Below are 18,613 nucleotides of genomic sequence, written 5' to 3'. Positions count from 1 at the left end.
TTGCATAAGCTTTGCTGATTGCATGATTGTGTATGTAATTGTGTAGTTTGTTACTTATTTTACGATGTGTTTTATTATAAACTCTTTTGATTTGTATGTTAGATATGTCGATTAATGTGTCAATGGTGAATGTCATATATGATTATTATATTTGTATATTGAGGTGAATCCTTAAATTATTATACTATTATGATGCAGTTATGATTGGTGAGAGAAGCGCACACATACAACTGGACAAATAGAGAGTTAAATGGGTCGATTGCGATCATGATGATGATTATAATGGTTGTAAGTGAGTGAGTGATACACGCATACAGATTAAAAAGTTGAATGACATTTAGTTGTGTCGAAAGCCAAAAATCAGTTCAAATGTTTTGTTTTTTTTTTTGGGTTTTGCTTGTGAAAAAATCGTATGCTTACATTTTGAAATATGCATAATCCGGCTGGTGCTGATACATCGTATTTTGTTGTTTGTTTGAATAAATCCGACAGTTTTTTGTTGTTGTTGTTGTTGCCAATGGTCGTGGGTGCATCGTGTGAGCACCGGTTCGCTAGTGTATTGTGCATATATGATTCTTTTTTTTATTCATTTTTGTTTCGCTGGTGTTGCTGTTATTTTCGATTGTTATTCTATATCTGTGGTGCATTGACTTTCAAATGGATTTTCGGTTTTGTCTGCATGGTGGTGTTTTTTGGATTTTTTGTGTTATTTGCATAGCTGCACTCATTTGCATTTCTCTCTCACACACATTGATGACTTTTACTTTTCATTCGCCTTCCGCTTTGCGGTGATAATTGCGGCGGTCGGGCGTTCGTTCACTACTCTCTCTCTTTATCATTCGGTTCCATTTTCGAAGTTTGAACTATTCATTATGTTGTGTTTTGTGAAATGTCCATTTAGTGTTATGTTCCTTGTTATTATAATTATAACTATTATTATTATTATATTTTTTTCCTTTACTTTACTTTTTTTTATTTATAAAAACGAATGAAACACACAGACGCACAATTTGTTTAATTATTACTTTGTTGTTTTGTTTTGTTGGTTTATTAAACACAAAATCATTTATCAGTTATATTTAAATGTATTTCTTGTTTTTGTTTTTTTTTTTGTTTTTTAATTATTTTTATTAAATATATTCCAATGATAAGAGTCTAAAATTCGGCAAATTCCTTGGCGCATTTTTCAGTACTTGAAATTCTAAGGGTTTCTTCTTCATAATCATCGAAATTGCTAGTATCTCCAGCGCCCTTGCATCTCGGTATGAACGGCGCTTCGATTTTCTTTTGGAATACGGCTATCCAATCGGTTGAACCGAACCATTTGTGATTTTTGATGTCGTTAACGCCAGCTTTTAAATTTCCATAACGTTTTGTTAGATCGACTTGCAATAGATTTCGTAGCAGATCTTTGAGATCGGAACCGAAATGCGATGGGAATCGTACTTTGCCGGATACAATTTTCTCATAAATTTGAATCGGTTGATCGGCAAAGAATGGTGGATAGCCGGCGGCCATTTCATAAACAAGTACACCAAGTGCCCACCAATCAACAGCTTTATTATATCCTTTGCTGAGAATAATTTCGGGCGCCAAATATTCAGGTGTACCGCACAATGTCCATGTACGTCCTTTGACACGTTTTGCAAAACCAAAATCAGTTACTTTCAAATATCCTTGCGAATCGATCAATAGATTTTCTGGCTTTAAATCACGATAGATAAGATCTAAATAGTGCAAATACTCAAATGCAAGAACAATTTGTGCGGCATAGAAACGTGAATGTGGCTCAGAGAATCGGCCAACTTTGCGCAAATGTGAGAACATTTCGCCACCGGGTACGTACTCCAGCACCATGTACAAGTTTGAATTGTCTTTGAAATGATATTTCAGGCTGACTAAAAATGGAAACGAAATGGCTTGAAGAATTCGTTTCTCATTTAATGTGTGCTCGACCTGCTTCAATTTTACTACTTTTTGTTTATCCAAAATTTTCATCGCATAAAAACTGCTGCTCGGCTTATGTTGCACAATCATGACACGACCAAACGAACCGGTGCCCAGCGTTTTGATTCGCTCAAAATCATCCAGACTGGCTGTATTAGTTGGATTTCGCTTCCATTTATCCTCGAATTCTTCTTTGGCCTGTTCGAGAAACTCTTTGACGCTTTCGGCGGCGTCCACCTTTTTATTGGCCGATGTTGCGTTGTTACCCATTTTTATTAATTTTTTTTATCCTTTTTCGAGTCTAGCTTAGTTTAAATGGGCTTGTTTTCTATCTCTCTTTCGAATCACCTTTTATTTTAGTAAATAAATCGATTTTTCTTTATCTACGTGTCTGTATCGCGGAAACTTTTCGAATTGAACTTCCGATTATGTAGATGATTTTGTTTGTATTCACGCGCGCACATACACACTAATCCAAATAATTTGTTCACTGAATTTTTTTTCTTTTTTTTACGGCGATCCAATCGACTAGTCAAATCTTTATATTTGCATAGTTTATTGATTGATGGTTATGATGATGATATTTATGAAAAATCAAAGTTAATAAGCAATAAAAATTAAATGACGACTAAAACTGGATATAATTTTCTTTTCTGCTGTCAAAATTCACAAACAAGTAAACAGTAATCTAAGTGGCGATAAATATTATCGATAAATCAATTAAATCTTGTTTTTTTTGGATTTTCGTTCAATGATTTTTGCTTGAATTTCAATCACTTTATATGTTCACGTTTTTATTTGTGGTGGTAATTCAATTTGACTGTGAATTGTTGAAGTCTCCTTCGAATTTCTTTTTCAAATTGGAATTCAAATAAGAATTCCGAACAAGTGAATTCAAGTCTTGCAATTTCACTTTTCTTTCGTTTTTTTTTTGTTTTTCAATAATTTGACAGCTTGGCTCCCGTATTTCGTGTTGCTTGGTGGTAATCGAATATTAGCTGTATGTTGATTGTTGTTTATCAGCCGATTAATTTGACAATTTAAATAGCTCACAATTTGTTTATTTTGGTCGAAAAATTGCTAAACATTGTCGATAACGAAACGAAAAGGTGCAGATTTATTTATTATTTTTCTCTTTTTTTGTTTCCTCGTCCTTTGCTATCGACGGTTCACTTTGCACACACAATCCCATACACAGTTTTACTCTTTCTGGCCACTTTACCAAAAGTGAGAGAAGAAAAAATAGATCTGTCCCGAGAAAAACTGGCTATTGACTTGACTTGACGTTCAATACGCGGAGCTCTGCAAAATGGCGACTACTGAAATGAAATCTCTACTCTCAACTTTTTTTTTTCTTCATTCAATACAACCAATTGCAATGTCGATGCATATAGTCGAACTCGTCTGTTTCATACGGTATCCATACTACTCTAACGCACACACACTCACTTGTCTAAGACATTTCAAAGTGGCTCTCATCGGTTGTGGGGAGGACTTGCGCTGTCCAACATTGCGCTGTCAATTGGATGTCATGGAGCTTTTAAATGAGATAAAATATATTTTTCTATTTTCTGAACACCTTTTAAGCAAATTACAATGAATTTAAATTTAATTATCGTTTTCAAAATCAATTTCGGTTTTCACATTTTTTTTTAAAGCCAAATTCATATCGCACCAAAAAAAGCCAATAAGAATGAATTCGACTTTGACAGCCCTGCGCTCGGTTCACTTTATCATCCGTCGTTCGTTCGACTGACATTTAATGTTTGGTTCACATAATCGAATGGCGCTGTTGTTGTCGCTTGTTTCATATATCTATTTTCAGTTACTAATGGAATTTCCATAAAAATGACCAAATTGATGATGGAATTTGCGGATGATTACACCAAAACGGTTATATTCTATCAATTTACTATTCGATAATTGATGTTTTTATAATTCATGCCTGTTTGCAAACAAATAACCGATGCGCTAATGTCAACATGCAAAACCAATCAATTTTCTATCCTCTTATTCGTGTTTTTTTATGTTTATTCGCCTTTTGTTACCTCCGAATGCAATTAGAACACGTTTCATCTTTGAATAATAAATGTTGATGGCATTTGAAGAAAAATCAATTTCTCAACACATATCTAATAAAAAAAATTAAGTTCTATTGGATCTGGATGTCGTTGTATATATTATGTATGGATGGAATGCAATTGTATGTTTGCAAAATGCAACACAAGCTTCCTGCTTGTGTCGATGATGAAGCAATATCGATTCACTTCAGTATGTACTTCAGTAGCATCTATTTGATAGCTGGCGAATCGAGGGACGGTCGTTTCAACGACATGAATCTGTAAATTGGATTTTATACCACAAATAATGTCATAAATGTGGCAACAACAGCAGCAACATTGAACCCATCGGTTTCATCAGCATAATAAAGATCGATTCAAGTCAATTCAAAATTCCATTTTTCCCTCGAAATTGGTCTCACCTTCGTGAGATTCTTCGATACCCATTATTCGAATGAACAAAAAAAAGTGCATTGTAACACATAATCCACATTGGTTAATCAATTGGGCTACGTTTAGATTCATACATACTCGTCCATATAGTATAGACCATGATGAGTTACCATTTGAAAGATTTGAACCATTTCGAAATTGAAGAAGAAGCAGAAAAAAAACAACATATAAAATTTGTTTTCATTTATTGTTGGTATGGTCTTTTTTTCGTACGAAAGTACAAACATACTCATACCGAACAGACCGAGAGTAGATATATAGAGTTGATTGAAGACAAAGCGAGTGGAAGAAGAAGAAGAAGAAAAAAAACCAAGTCAAATAGATTGAAATACATTCAGGGAAAATTGGATAAGGTATACCGTACATAAAATACGAAATGGTTTGCGCTACAGCTCCGCGCTTGCCGGTTGAATCGAACAAAGCAACGACGTACGTTCCGTATGTGTGTGTGTGAACGATTTGGAATCGACATACCTACCACTGAACTCTTTTAAATTCTGCCGATTTGCTCGAAAGCAAAAGTTTTAACATTCAGTTTCTCTTTGGTTGCTTGAGTATAAATCGAATTGAGACACGGTTTGGACATTTTCAACATGATGAATGTAATGGACACAGAGATTTTGTTCACGCTGTTTGCGAAAAATATTTCTTTTTTCTCACATTCGGACACACCATTGCTGCAAAGACACTTAGTTATTAGCGCCATCTAGTTCGTGCGAGAAAAAATCTTCACATTTCACACACGTACTATTGAGTTACTTCACTATGCAATACAGTGAGGGCGCCAGTGATACGTGTTTTGCAGCAACCCAGTGCATTCGGATGTTATGGTTATTTTCTTTGGTGCTTCCAAGAATTTGGTTTTAGTTTTTTCTTCTTCGATTTTTGTTTGCAAGAATTTGGTTTTTATGATCCAGATCCCTTTTCTTAAGTGAAATGTCTCGAATGCATGTGATGGAATTGTGTGTTGCCCATGTAGATTTCTTTGTATTGAATTTTGCACATTAATATGGTTAGTAAATATTTTTTTTGTAAATATGATGACGATAATACGGCGAGCACGATCATTTCGTTGAATTGCGAAACACGATAAGCCAACGGAATTCTCAATACATAAGCTCATTTTCTCTAATCATCAACAAAAATATACAAGTTTTATTAAGCTAATTCGGTTACTTTTGGCTAAATATGAGATAGATACACTGTTGATAGATATATATCTAGTCCTCTCTTATCTCACACACGAAAGACTGATACAATTGCCTTAAAATAGCATCTGGCATTTTCGGTCGAAATAAACAGAACGTTTATTGATTATTCTGAAATGGGAATAGAGCGAACAACACAATATTGAAAATTGGTTTGAAACTTCAATTTATTTTTCATTTAAATTTTATGGAAATTGTGTACAATTCAAATTTTGTATACATAATAAAATGGCTTGTCTTTTTTTTAGTCTATTGTTTTGTTTGTTTCCTTTCATTTTCTTTCATATCTTTCAATTACGCAAAAAAGGCGCATTTATATGTATATGTGTTTGTATATGACCACTGATTGTTTATGGATATACAAAGTTGATATATTTTTCTTGTTCTTGCGGAACTATATCAGTTGTGTGTTTTGTGTATATGTGTGTTTGGAACAAAAATCATCATCAAAATGAACAATTCGGAGTATTTCCGTTATCTATTTTCGGTTTATTTGAATCTGGTTGTACACAACCCCTAAGTAACACATACATATTCATACACTGCGAATAAACAATTAGAATAGAATCTGTATCGGTTTCTTTTTAAATATGTGAATATGTGTTGAGGAAGGTGATTTTGGCTTGGATGAATAAAGAAAAGTAGTTCGTATGCACTATTTTGGAAGGAGATATAACAGGTGGTCACAACATGAAATGATCAAAATACTCACACTCTTTTAAAATTGAACACAAAAAAATTTGCGCCAAAATAAAAAATGTGCTGTCATACAATTCTTGACGTCTTCTTCTTCGTGCGCTCGACCCAAAACATATTTTAAATAAATGAATGATGTGATGAATGCTTTTTTTTGCTTTTTAGTGCAAGTATTCCCATGAATGTTTCTTGTGTTGCATCCCGACGAAAATAATTACGAAAATCACGCACGCTTGCATGTCACTTCGATTCGACTCTTTTTTTTTCTCGATTAAGAATCAGTTTACAACACTTCCAACGAAAAATAGAGCGAGCGAGAGAGAAAAACATGCGAAATGTCTGCACACATAGCAAAAAAATGGTTGATGAGAATGAGAACAATGTGGAAAATCAGTGCGTTTCCATTGGGGAATCGCGTGCAGTGTCAAACAATTGCAACATTTCATTTTAATCGTTTGCTACTGCTAGTAGAGCAAAAAATAGAGCTTTGTGTTCAAATGGAATACAATAAACCAATCCAAATAGAAGAATGAACGACTTCAACTGGAATTGCAGTACTCACAGACTCACCTCTTCTTTCAACACAAATACTTCCGCAAAGATAAGACGGTTGTTTTTCGTGGTTCCGATTTGACAGAATTTCATTTGAATTACAGAAAGACACAAAGAAAAATCCCAGACAAATCGATGTTTTACGGTTTTATTCTTCTTTTTTCTTCATCATCTTCTTCTTCTTCATCGTTACTGTATTTGTTTAATCTTTTAATTTTTTTTCTTCTTTAACTAAATAAAGTTCGTATACGTAAGTAAGTACAGGGCACGTGAATATTTGATCTAAGTTTCTATTTATTTATTTAGAGATTGTGGCAATTATACACCAATAATCATACTTTTAACATGTGCGACTGTGGAAAAATTGAAACACCACATATATAAACACGTTTTTCTGTTTCTCACACTTTGTCTCGGCGTAAATAAATAGAATCCAACAAGTGATCAAATATTGAGATGCGCACATTTCAATCGTTCAAAACAAGAGAAAATTCAAAATTCGGTTGGTTTTCGTTTCCAAGAGACGAGGCTCAAGCAGCATTTTTGTCATATTTGTTTGTTTTCGTATCTTTGTATAAAGATAATATACATCGAAGTATATGAACAAAACAGCAAAATAGCACAAAAAATAAAATCGAATAAATTAATAAACAAAATTTGAAATGAAAACAAAATGAAAATCGAACTTTGTAAATGAATCGATGGATTCGGTTTCGGAGATGGATTGGAAATTGGCAAGAGTTTGAACACAAAGCTCTTTCAATGCGATTAAAAAACAAAATAAATCGTAAGATATGTTCTATTTCGATTGATTACTGAATGTCAGCAAACGAACGCGCATTTATTTATTTTAAACACCACACAACAAATCATTATGCTTAACACACATGAAAAATGATGCACATTGATTTTTCTTTTTTGATGATCTCACGTGAAAAGTGCAATTGAATGAATGATATTGTTTTGAAACACAAACAATGGAAACGAATTGATGATTGAAACTCGAACATTTCCATGTGCTCTTTATCGATTTGAAATAGATTCGAAACACGACAATTTTGATCGAAGAGATAAAAATCTATGGATAAAAGACAATGGTTAATGTGGTCCGTTTCGGTTTTGTGTCGCATGAGAAATATGAATGTAATTATGATGATGATGATGTGTATGTGCGATGAGTGTGTGTGCGTGAACAGGATGATTAGTGGTTTGTGTGTGTATTTGTGTGTGTGGAGGATGCAAGTACAAATTCAAATATAAATTGAATATTTATGTATTCCACTCATGACTAATGTGTATATCAATCAGGAAATCCACTAAATACGCTTAATTTTAACGGAAAAAACTGTGTTTTGCTCTTGATTTTCTTTTCCACCTCGCATTTTTTTTCTGTTTGTGTATGTGTGTGTGTGTATGTTGTTTGTTTTCATTCAAATTGATTTATTACTTTACTTATTTTACTTTTTTAAACTTTCCTCTTTTCCATTTTTTTTTATCATTTACTTTATTAATTACTTTGTTTTTTTTTTTTAATTAGATTCTTACGAGTTAAGATATTTGTTTGTAATGATTTTTTGTGGGTGTGTGTTTGTGTGTATGAATATAAAATCTGTTAAATGGATGAATCGAATAGTTCGAATGTAAAACGAAAAGAATGAATACAGTGAATCGAGTCCACGATTACAGAAAAATAAAGTGTTCTAACAAGTGTTGAGAGATGTTTTGTCCATTTTGTTTTGTTTTTTTGCTAAAAATATTTTCCTATATTATTCTTTTCATTTCTTCATGTGTCTATTAATCTTTTCCCTTCTTTTCTAATACAAGAAACTGCTTATTTTTGTGGTCGATTCATGATTTTGTTTCAAAAATTAAAAAAAAAAAGAATAAGAATTTTGTTGAAAATGAGATGGATTGTTTAAACTTCGGTTTTTATTCTGTAATGGATGTTATTTTTATCAATTGTTGATTGTTTTTTTGTTGTATTTTTTATTTTGTATTTTATGTGTCAGTTGTGTGTATTAAGTGGTGTGTGTGTGTTTTTATTTGATTTCGTCAGCCAGTTTAGGCAACCACTTCTTCGGCAGCACCGTTTGATGCGGCTTCCTCCACCTTTGATTTCTTTTCTGGTGTGGGAACAACTTCATCGGCCTTAGCGGCATCGGTTTCTTCGACGGCTTTTCGCTTTACGGCTTCTGGAGCAGCTTCTAAACATTTTCAAAGAAACGATAAAGAAACAAATTAGCAAATTTTTGCGACAAAGACCTAAATTTCTTGTGAATTTCAATACATTTATGCGGCAGTACATTTGACAACGATTCGTGTATTTCCAAAAATAAGTAATGGAATTTTTTTTTCTTTTCTTCGACACGTTGTGTATACGAAAGCAATTGCTTGTGGTTTTGTGTCTACAAAACGCATAAAATACAAAACATTCTTTATTGTACGTGCTCGTCTTAGTTTCATTTCAACGCTACAGTTTCGGTGTAAATGAACTTGATGTGTTTTTCAAGGTGTTTGAAACGGAGAGAGACAAAGCGAATGAAAAAGAAGAGTAGCAAACCATTGTTTGGCCAACGAAAAAGATCATTGATGATTATATTTTTGGTTCTTAGATTTCAAAAGCCACTTCTTCTCTTCACTGGATATTACCATAATAATATAAAAAGAAGTTATCCAACAGATATCTGCTATTTTTGTATACTCCAGAAAAAAAATAATATAGTAAGTGTTGTGTACGTTGAACTCACGTTGAGTTTTTCATTCTTAAAGTGGAAAATAAAATTTAATGGTTTTCAACGATGGAGCGCAGTCGACCATATCGCCTTGTGTTTATACAATACGCAAGAACCAGCTAATTGCGACTTTCCGAAAGAGCAAATTACTCGGGTGCCTTTTTTTCTCTTCTAACTTAACAATTTTTTTTTCGTTCAATTGGAAATAGTACTAGTGAGCACAGTACATATGAAAATCAGTGTATTTGATCGCAATGAAATTAGGTTGATTATTTTTTGCTGCGCAATATATTCTTTCACTCTTTGATGTAGGGAACCTATCTTTTTTTCGCTGTATAAACAACAATACCGTATCATAAGTAACATGAACGTAATAAAAAAAAGAGAGTACACCAAACAAACGGCGTTGATTCTTGATACGATTTACGAGACCAGCATATAAAAGGCGTTTCGATTGTAAATTATACGGTGCTGGAAGATAATCTAACCAAAATGGAAAATGTTCAATATACACACACGTCGTATGTACTTTATGTGCCGCAAACATTAAAAATAGATGTACGATGATTTGAATAAAGTGGGTTTGAGTGTTGTGTCTTTGAAGACGAATTACTTACCGGTACTGTCACCATTTTGGACATCAACTGGTTCTTCAGCCGATTTGACTTCTTCTGTGGTACCATTTTCAGCGGCGGCTTCTTCACCGTTACCATTTTCGGCGGCGACATCACTTTCTTCGACATCTTTTTCAGCGACATCTTTTTCGGCAACATCGTTTTCGACTTCGTCAACAACCTTTGGGGCATCGACTTCGACGACCTCCTTTTCGACAACTGGAGTTTCGCTATTTGATAAAAAGAGAGAGTCAAAACAAAAACGATTTATTATTAGTAATCACGTTTGTTATCCAGTTTAAAAGGGAGAAGTAAATAACCAAAGAAAATAGCGCAAAAACTCATTTTGGCAATTAATTACTATCTATTCGATATATATATATACAACACTCAACATTCATCCCGGCATACACATGGAACCATGTGTGTATGTATGTATTGAACAAAAAAAGAAGAAACGACAATCATTCATTTGCAAGCGATCGCTTTTGCGCAATATGTTGTGAACAAAAAAACACAGAGCAGACGAAGAAAATGAGGAAAACTTTTCAGCGTACGCTACTCGATACAATTTACTTATGTTTTATGTATATGCCGACACACACACAACCACATGTAACCATATTCATTTTGGCGGTTCAATTTGTAACGATGCTTTGGTAGCATCGATTTATTCACTTTTACAACCACATGTGCGTACAAACAAACATGGCATTTTGCCAATGACTGTACATGCTTGAATGTGTGTGTGAGTGTGTATCACAAATAACGATACTGAAGTTTCTGGAAAATTACAGCGTGGTTTCAAATTTTGGCGTCACAATAAACATACACAGCATTTGGATTTGGAATAGCGTGCGCGTAGCACAATACATATTCTCTATGTGATCCGCATCGTAATGCGTATCAATTCATTTGGCTGTTTGCTGTTACTGTTGGTTGGAGCAGGAGATGTTTATCATATTCAGCTGTTCTATCCCATTGCTTTGAATGGTTTGGCCCAACGCAAAAGCGCTTGTGCACGCTATGTACAATTTTCAATACATAGCATAGCCCAAAATGTTGTCGTTAAAATGATATACATATATATATTTTCGGGCGCAAAAAAGCAATAGACATGCTCGTTCCCTGCAAAACCCGCTCTTTTACACCCGGCAACCAACCGAATTTTTCGGCAATGGAAAATTTTCAGAACTGTTTTCGGTATGTCCACTTCAAAGAAATCATTTTTGCCGAAATGCGATGATGCCGATGATGATGATGATGATTATTATTATGAGAGAGTTGCCTTGTTCAGAATAATTTCGTTTTATTTAGAAAACATTTCCGGAATGTTTCCTTTTCTCTTCTGCTTCGATCGCAACGTAAACAGTGAAACGTTTTCTCTCATACTTACGAGCAAAACTGTTACTAAACATTCCAAACGACTGTAATCAGTGGTTACGATTTATTTATATGTGTCAAAATCGTATAAATAAAAACAAAAGCAACAAGTTTTATTATGCACAAAATGAGTGCGTTTTTTTCTCGTTCTTTGTATTTTTCCCTTTCTGAATTGCATTAATGTAAGTTTTTTTGCTCTCTTTTTATTCATGCAACTATTGCTGTTTATGAGCTCATAAAATGAATGCTAAATGTGTGCCAGTTAAACGTTGCCGCATTCACACGCACACATACTGTGTTCCATGTATGATTCGCGCTTAAGTAATTCGCTGAACATTCACGAATTAAATAAATAGAGAGAGAATGAGAGAGAGAGAGCGAAGCAGAAGCACATAAGTTTGTTTAATGTGAACCACGCTTGAAATTCGAAACGTAGTAATACAGACGAAATGATGCGAATGCGGTGTTTATAATTTTGCGTTGTTTTGCGGCAGCATGTGCAAACAACAAAAGAAAGAAGAATAAAAAACCACACACACATATGCAAATAATTTGAATTTCGAATTTAACGAATTCGGTACGAAAAACCTGAATTTTCTGTTAGAACCAAGTGATAATTGAATTCACGCGATTTAAGTGAAAGCAGAACCAAAATGACATTGGGCAATTTTATTTGTACAAATGGCTTTATTTCAAACAAACTTCTAAAGATAGACCATATTTGTATAGCCAAAGGACGCGTGGATATATTCATTTTGTTATTCGCAAAGATTACAATGAAATTGACAATGGCAAAAAAAAAGTATATTGTGCACAATAAAATGGCATAAACGAACAAAAAATGTGTGCACATTGCCGCACAATTGAGACAGTTGCCATGTGCTCGAAAGATGCCTTGAAGTAAAGAAGAGAAGGAAGTACGTCGATGATAATTGAGCACATGCACTAAAACCAACGACAGCTGCATGTCATTTACTTTAGCCCCTCGTTTTGTCTCTCTCGGTTTCATTCGAAACTCTGTTTTTTTCAACGGATTATCCGTAGCGTCTATTTCATTTTTGTTGTTGTTTTTGGAACTGACTGCAGTTTTACGACCAAATCGTAAAGTAAAAACGTTTTTTTTTTCAACTATTTTCCCATTGTCTGTCATTGACAAATGGGATTTGATCGTTTTGAATGAAGAAAAGTCTTGGTTCTTGAAAGAAAACTAAAATAAAATGAGCCATGCTGTGAATCGCTTGACATTTGGCGCAAAATCTGAAGCAGAACAGAAGGAGGGAGAAAGAAAAAAATTTGAAAGAAAATCAGGTAAAATATTCCGATGAGACATATTTTCAAAACGAAAATAGACAACGTGCGCGCGCGCGCTCGTGTGTGTGTATGCTTTAATGGTGTGTAAATGAAATGCAATGAATTTGAGACGATGGATTGTGCTTGGCTCAGCGTTTGCCGGAGAGAATTTTGTGTGGTGTGCAAAAAATATTAATTTCGAAGCGCAAAAAGATATTTTTAATCATTTTTATATTTGATACACATATATATGGTCAACGTTTCCATTTTTTCTGTATCAGCGTTTTCGATTTCTCGATATTGTTTTGTTTAAAAAATGCATTTGAACGGTGTATAAACAGTTATCACTTTGTTGTTACGAGAAAGAATAAAATGTTTGTTCAGTTCCAAATGGTTAAGTGTGAAAACAATAGCGAACAAATTGCTAGGCTTTGCTTGAGCAAGCCTACAAACAATCAGAGCGATATTATAATATTAAGAATGTGCTGAACAAATGTAACACAAAGAATTTCTCTGAAATTCAAAATGCCATGACGTTTTACCGTTACGATTTTGCAATAGCATTTTGCACGCAAAAACGTTTTTGAATTGACTTCTTCAGTCATCATCACCGTCATCAGCATTTATTTTCTTTGCATTTTTTTTTCGTTGAACAAACGATGCTCTTTTAAACAAACCACCAACAGAAAATACATTCATACGTACACTCACATACACTCACGCTCTTTCTCACTCGCATCGCATGTAATTCAACATTCAATTGCATTTATATGTTACGCGAACTAGAGAGAAACATTTTATATTTTCTACAGTCTTCAATGATGATGATGATGACGGTAATGATGATTGCTTTCATACAGAGAAGAAGCGGTTTCTAAACGGAAAACTGTGCATTTTATTCCTCCTTCATCTTGCTCACATCACATTCGTTTCCATCCAAAACGATAGCATCATACATACACACACACCGCACACACCTATACAAATGCACACTCTATTCGATTATACAAGAGGGAAAAACTCACGCTCAAGAGGAGAAGAGGTGAAGAATAGAAGAATACATACTGAATAGAGGAAAAAGAAAATACGAGAATCGACGCTGCGATTAGTGGCGCCACCATCAAGCGAAATGGTATAAAATGAAACTAATTCAACGGTTATTCGCATACATCATAATTTGAATTGAAAAAAAAAGAGCTGAAGGTAAAAAAAAATCATTTTATCGCGAATGTGTGTTGATAATGTGTGTGCTGAATGATTGAATTTGAAAAATGCACTTTTTTTGGCGGTCATTTGACCAATAACAACATTTGAAGAACGCTTCACATTAAATTGTTTGATTTATCGTTCATTACGTCGCATAAAATCATTTTAAATGCATACAAATTAATAAGGAAAAAAATGGGACGCCATTTTATTTGGAGCCGTGCTATTAAAACTTGAGAAACGTACATAAACACAAAACACATTCCGAATCAAGTGTATTTTTTTTTTGCTTTCGTTCCGAAAAGAACCAAAAGCAACGAACGAACGAATATCGTTAAATGCGAACAAACTCCAACAAAATATACTGACTTGAACTGGCTACAATACACACCGACCCGAAGCACATACACACGAGCACATAGGCAAACGCGCGCGCGAGACACACAGAAGAGATGTGGTGGAGAAGCGAAACGGGACAGAATGAGAAAGAATGAGACGCAAAAGATATAAAGGCTACAAGTGAGGAGAAGAAGAGAAAAAGAAACGTGTTCGGTGCGCGTCATTTACCCAAAAATACAGTAAATGATGTATATTCAAATGATGCGAAATCCGAGCCGATTTAATTTTCAAATGATTTTTGATCCGTTTTTTTTTCACATGCTTTTTTTCCCGTTAATTAATAATTATGATCGCATTATATTATGAAAAAGTTAAAAAATTTTTTCGGTGCAACCGACGCCATATTGCCGCCAAAAAACAAAGCTATATTTCTCTATGTACTGCAGAAGCAGCAGTACAACAAGAACAACACAAAAAAAATAGCAACAACAAAAAGCACGTCTCTTCTTCATATTCGCTTCTGCGGTTCGCTTATTTTTGCTGTACTCTCTTTCTCAACAAGCAATCATCATGAAACCGTCACCAACAAAATCATCAACATTCGTACGAAATATTTATTGGTTAAACAATGTAATACATATTTTTCGCGGAATTCAAATAAAAAAAAAATTCTACGAAAACTCATTTTTTTTTTCTCTCTGTCTGGATTAAACTAGTCCTTGTGTTTCTAATAAATTAATACTTTTTTTTGTGTTACTCACTTTTGTTCAACTGCTTCTGTCACATCTGCCATTTTTACGGATTTTTTTGAGTTTTGTTAAGCAAAATTAAATAGAGATTTGTTATAAGTTATTTGATTAAAATCACACAGAGAATTTGCAAGAGCACAAGAACTTGATCTTTTACGAGAACTTGATCTGCTTGAAGATAGACGCCGACTGAGAACGATTATTGCGCTACACGAACTGACTGCCGTTTTCTCCCCGTTTGGTCGTTCACATACACATTCACACACCGATACACACGCATACATCGATAAATGGACGCGCGCGTTGGAAATTGGAAATGTTGCTTCAGTAAGAATAACAAGCAAGCAACAACACACTTGCACAAATAAAAAAAATTCTATGTGACGAATTGCCGCCACAATGCCATCGCTTGGATAGAATGAGTCAGCTGCCAGCAAATCATAATACAGAGTGGATGAGATGCAAGAAAAACTCAATAAATGGAGAAAAAAAATGCTTCAAATATATGCATACACACGCGCGCATACTGTGTTAAATTATACGTTAAACGAATGCGAGTGTATTGGTGTGTATCGAATTGGATTGGTTCATTGTACAACATTGGTTTGTGCCGAAAGTGATGGAGTGATATTAGAACCGGTTGTGTTCGAAAGAAACAAAACATATCTGAAAATGCCGTACGGCCGCTTTAGATTTCGGAAACACCACCGAACATCTCCGACTCCAGTTTCGTGAATACGCTGCCGTTGCAGCAACAGCAGCCAAGAATATACAGTACACATTTAACAAGAATAAATGAGAAAAAAAAAACCTAATATCATTTCCATTGTTGTCGACGACAGCATTTGTGGAATTATGATGCGGACCTAGGTTGTTGTTGCTTTCGTACCGCTTGTATTTCTTGCTATATTCATCCCTTTCAAACACTTCCAGCAAATACAATGCCAATTTTTCTCTTTTGCACACCACAGCACTTTTCGTACAGCAAAAATCAAAAAAATTATATATACTATACTACGCATTCTTTATATCTGTCGAAATTTTGACGCAATTGTTGATGCGCTTTGTTATTAAAGGTTATCAATTATAAATACGATTGGAAGCTTAAATCGGTCATTTGCATTGAGTATTCAACGTTCATTTTTAACTCAAACAATATCAAGTATTTGCGGTGTTGAATTTAAGTTTAAATTCAGCGATTTCGTGTGTATCAAGCAAGTATTTCGCTACTAATACATCGAAAATCGAAATAGGCACATGGTAACCAACAACTGAACAGTTATTATGGGTCGCTCGATTGTTGTGTATATTGTATTGAAGGGGGAAATATGGCATCAAATTCGATTACCTCATACGAACGGGAAACGGCTTTGAACATGTTAATTCATGCTCATCTCTGTATTCCTCAAAATTTCAACAACCCGTTTTCGTCATTTCAATCAAACGTACGCCGAACCACACATCGCGTACATCATGATGAATTTCATGTGCTTGTGAAATGCAACGAACGAGTCACGTATTCAACAAATACGGCAAACGGTCTATATACATATATAATGTTCTTACGTGAAATGAGCACAAGCAAAGCGCTTGCCGTAATGATGTTTAATGACCGGCCTCTGAAAATAATGATTCTTCATACATTTATGCCCTTTTCTGCATACTTACCGTACTCATTTTTTTTTACATTAGACACATAGATAATTCAAATTCTTTTACATTTGATGAACACATTACACAAAGCAGTCTTCGTTTTTCTTTTCTTTAGTTTTTTTGTTGTTGCTTAGAACAATGTATTTTATTTCATGATGCATGTTGAAGTTCATACAACAGCAAAAACATAAATTTATGAATGACTTTTATTCAAATGTCTTCTTACAATGCAAATTCTGTTTTACAATCTTAAAAATGATTTATGGAAGGGAGCTCGAGCCGTATTCAAGTTCAGTCAAGTAGCTTAAAATGTGGCATTTTGCAATGGCTCTCTTATGGGGTGGTAATCGCTTTAAAATACCAACCAATGATAATGCAAAATAAGTCTCTTCATTATTACGATCAACTGTTTCACTTGACGATACAACTCCATCGACATTATTTCTCGCCACAATTACAGCCGGTTTAATTGGCGTCCCTGATTTTTGTACAATTTTATCGACTTTCTCCTCTTGACTAATCCCATTCGATTGATTTTGTTCAATTTCAATACGTATCTTTTTACTTGTGTTCGGTTCATTATCCTCCGGTTCAATTGAATCTTGACTTTTATCTTCTAATAAGATATAATTAATTTCATCGTCTGCATCTTCAAGACTTTGCAACAAGTTTTCTATCGGTTTTCGTTTTAAATCGTTTAAGATCATCTTTTCTGCTTCTTTTTCTTCTGGTTTGGTATTTGCGTCATTTTCTATCGTTCTTTTCTTTGGACTTTGTTTGAACTGAAGTTGAGTCCTCTCTCGAAACTTTACCTAAGGGGAGAATCACAAAAGAAAAGAATAAAATTTAAAATAATCGATAAGTAATCGGAGAATAATCGAAACTTTACCATTTGGTTTAACAAAACAACTACTTCGTCCGATGATTTAATTGATTCTGTTTGGCTTTGTTCCTGTTCCTGTTCCTGTTCCTGTTCCTCTTCTTCACTTTCGCCCATTTCAATGTACTCTGCAATTGTAAACATTCAATCATGGTTTTATTATGATGGTCGTATGGTTTTCTTTTGAATTTAAAAACAGTAAATGCCAAAATACAAACCAATCTCTACGGAATCTGGTTCCTGAGTTGGGGGAGCAGATCCATACGGATAAGGTATGGCTTCTTTCCGCAGCAATGCTCGATTAAATTGACGTCGCAAATATTTCGGATCGAAATGATCTTCACAAAATACCCGTCGACTGGAAGAGGGCACATCTTTAAGTCGTTCATTTCCCGAATTTTTTATCCAAATATCACGGCGCTCATCATTCGGCCTAAGAAAAACAATTTTTAAAATAAAAAAATACTGTTTTATCTGAATTCGATGCTACTTACAAATTGAAGAATGTTTTACTCGTAAATGAACGATGCTTATTATCGCAATCTTTGTAGCTACAATACAGAGACATTTTCACAACGGTTTTCAATCAAAATACGAAACGAATTTGGAAATTAGTGTGATTTTGTTTTGATTAATGTGAGAATTTGTTATTTTATCTGTCAAATGTTGTTTATTTCTAGCAGTTTGAAAATAATATTATTGCAATTGAAGTTGCAGCAGTTGAGCGTAGGGTTCAATACATATGAACATTGAACTTCTCTTTAATTTTCTTTTAAATGAAATTAAATGAATGTAAAAAAGAAAGAAAAGCGCATAAAAAATTGTTTTCAAAATAAATTTCAAAGAAAGAA

The 18,613-nt window shown here is 34.2% G+C and overlaps 3 protein-coding genes across 3 annotated transcripts; all 3 read right to left on the bottom strand.

Annotated features, from left to right (window-relative positions):
* Nucleotides 1-1,042: 1,042 nt before the first annotated feature.
* LOC116343576 (cAMP-dependent protein kinase catalytic subunit 1) lies at nt 1,043-3,308 on the bottom strand. Its single transcript, XM_031771727.1, has one exon. It carries the CDS (start codon nt 2,215-2,217, stop codon nt 1,156-1,158), a length of 1,062 nt encoding a protein of 353 aa, XP_031627587.1. The 5' UTR covers nt 2,218-3,308; the 3' UTR covers nt 1,043-1,155.
* Nucleotides 3,309-8,435: 5,127 nt separating this feature from the next.
* On the bottom strand, nt 8,436-15,429 carry LOC116343561. The gene is made up of 3 exons (XM_031771692.1): nt 15,242-15,429; nt 10,266-10,492; nt 8,436-9,120 (listed from the first exon to the last, which is right to left on the bottom strand). The coding sequence occupies exons 1-3, from the start codon at nt 15,271-15,273 to the stop codon at nt 8,978-8,980; spliced, it is 402 nt and encodes a 133-aa protein (XP_031627552.1). The 5' UTR covers nt 15,274-15,429; the 3' UTR covers nt 8,436-8,977.
* A 1,641-nt stretch (nt 15,430-17,070) lies between these two features.
* LOC116344138 (PH domain-containing protein DDB_G0275795-like) lies at nt 17,071-18,425 on the bottom strand. The gene is made up of 4 exons (XM_031772557.1): nt 18,257-18,425; nt 17,981-18,195; nt 17,772-17,890; nt 17,071-17,694 (listed from the first exon to the last, which is right to left on the bottom strand). Exons 1-4 carry the CDS (start codon nt 18,328-18,330, stop codon nt 17,143-17,145), a joined length of 960 nt encoding a protein of 319 aa, XP_031628417.1. The 5' UTR covers nt 18,331-18,425; the 3' UTR covers nt 17,071-17,142.
* Between the last annotated feature and the right edge of the window lie 188 nt (nt 18,426-18,613).

This window comes from Contarinia nasturtii, unplaced genomic scaffold, assembly GCF_009176525.2.
Source record: "Contarinia nasturtii isolate CC-2019 unplaced genomic scaffold, AAFC_CNas_1.1 Cnas_scaffold_1037, whole genome shotgun sequence".
NCBI classification, from domain to species: domain Eukaryota; kingdom Metazoa; phylum Arthropoda; class Insecta; order Diptera; family Cecidomyiidae; genus Contarinia; species Contarinia nasturtii.
Note: the sequence above shows the minus strand (reverse complement) of the source record. Positions and strands in the feature narration are given on the sequence as shown.

What these genes read in the sequence shown, in the direction of transcription:
- LOC116343576 (XM_031771727.1), bottom strand. Translation starts at nt 2,217, where the DNA reads ATGGGTAACAACGCAACATCGGCCAATAAAAAGGTGGACGCCGCCGAA.
- LOC116344138 (XM_031772557.1), bottom strand. Translation starts at nt 18,330, where the DNA reads ATGTCTCTGTATTGTAGCTACAAAGATTGCGATAATAAGCATCGTTCA. An exon ending in ACCAGATTCCGTAGAGATTG is followed by an intron (nt 17,891 to 17,980) that starts GTTTGTATTTTG and finishes TTACAATTGCAG; the next exon opens with AGTACATTGAAATGGGCGAA. An exon ending in TTGTTTTGTTAAACCAAATG is followed by an intron (nt 17,695 to 17,771) that starts GTAAAGTTTCGA and finishes TTCTCCCCTTAG; the next exon opens with GTAAAGTTTCGAGAGAGGAC.
- LOC116343561 (XM_031771692.1), bottom strand. Translation starts at nt 15,273, where the DNA reads ATGGCAGATGTGACAGAAGCAGTTGAACAAAA. An exon ending in ACAGAAGCAGTTGAACAAAA is followed by an intron (nt 10,493 to 15,241) that starts GTGAGTAACACA and finishes TTTATCAAATAG; the next exon opens with CGAAACTCCAGTTGTCGAAA. An exon ending in CCAAAATGGTGACAGTACCG is followed by an intron (nt 9,121 to 10,265) that starts GTAAGTAATTCG and finishes GAAAATGTTTAG; the next exon opens with AAGCTGCTCCAGAAGCCGTA.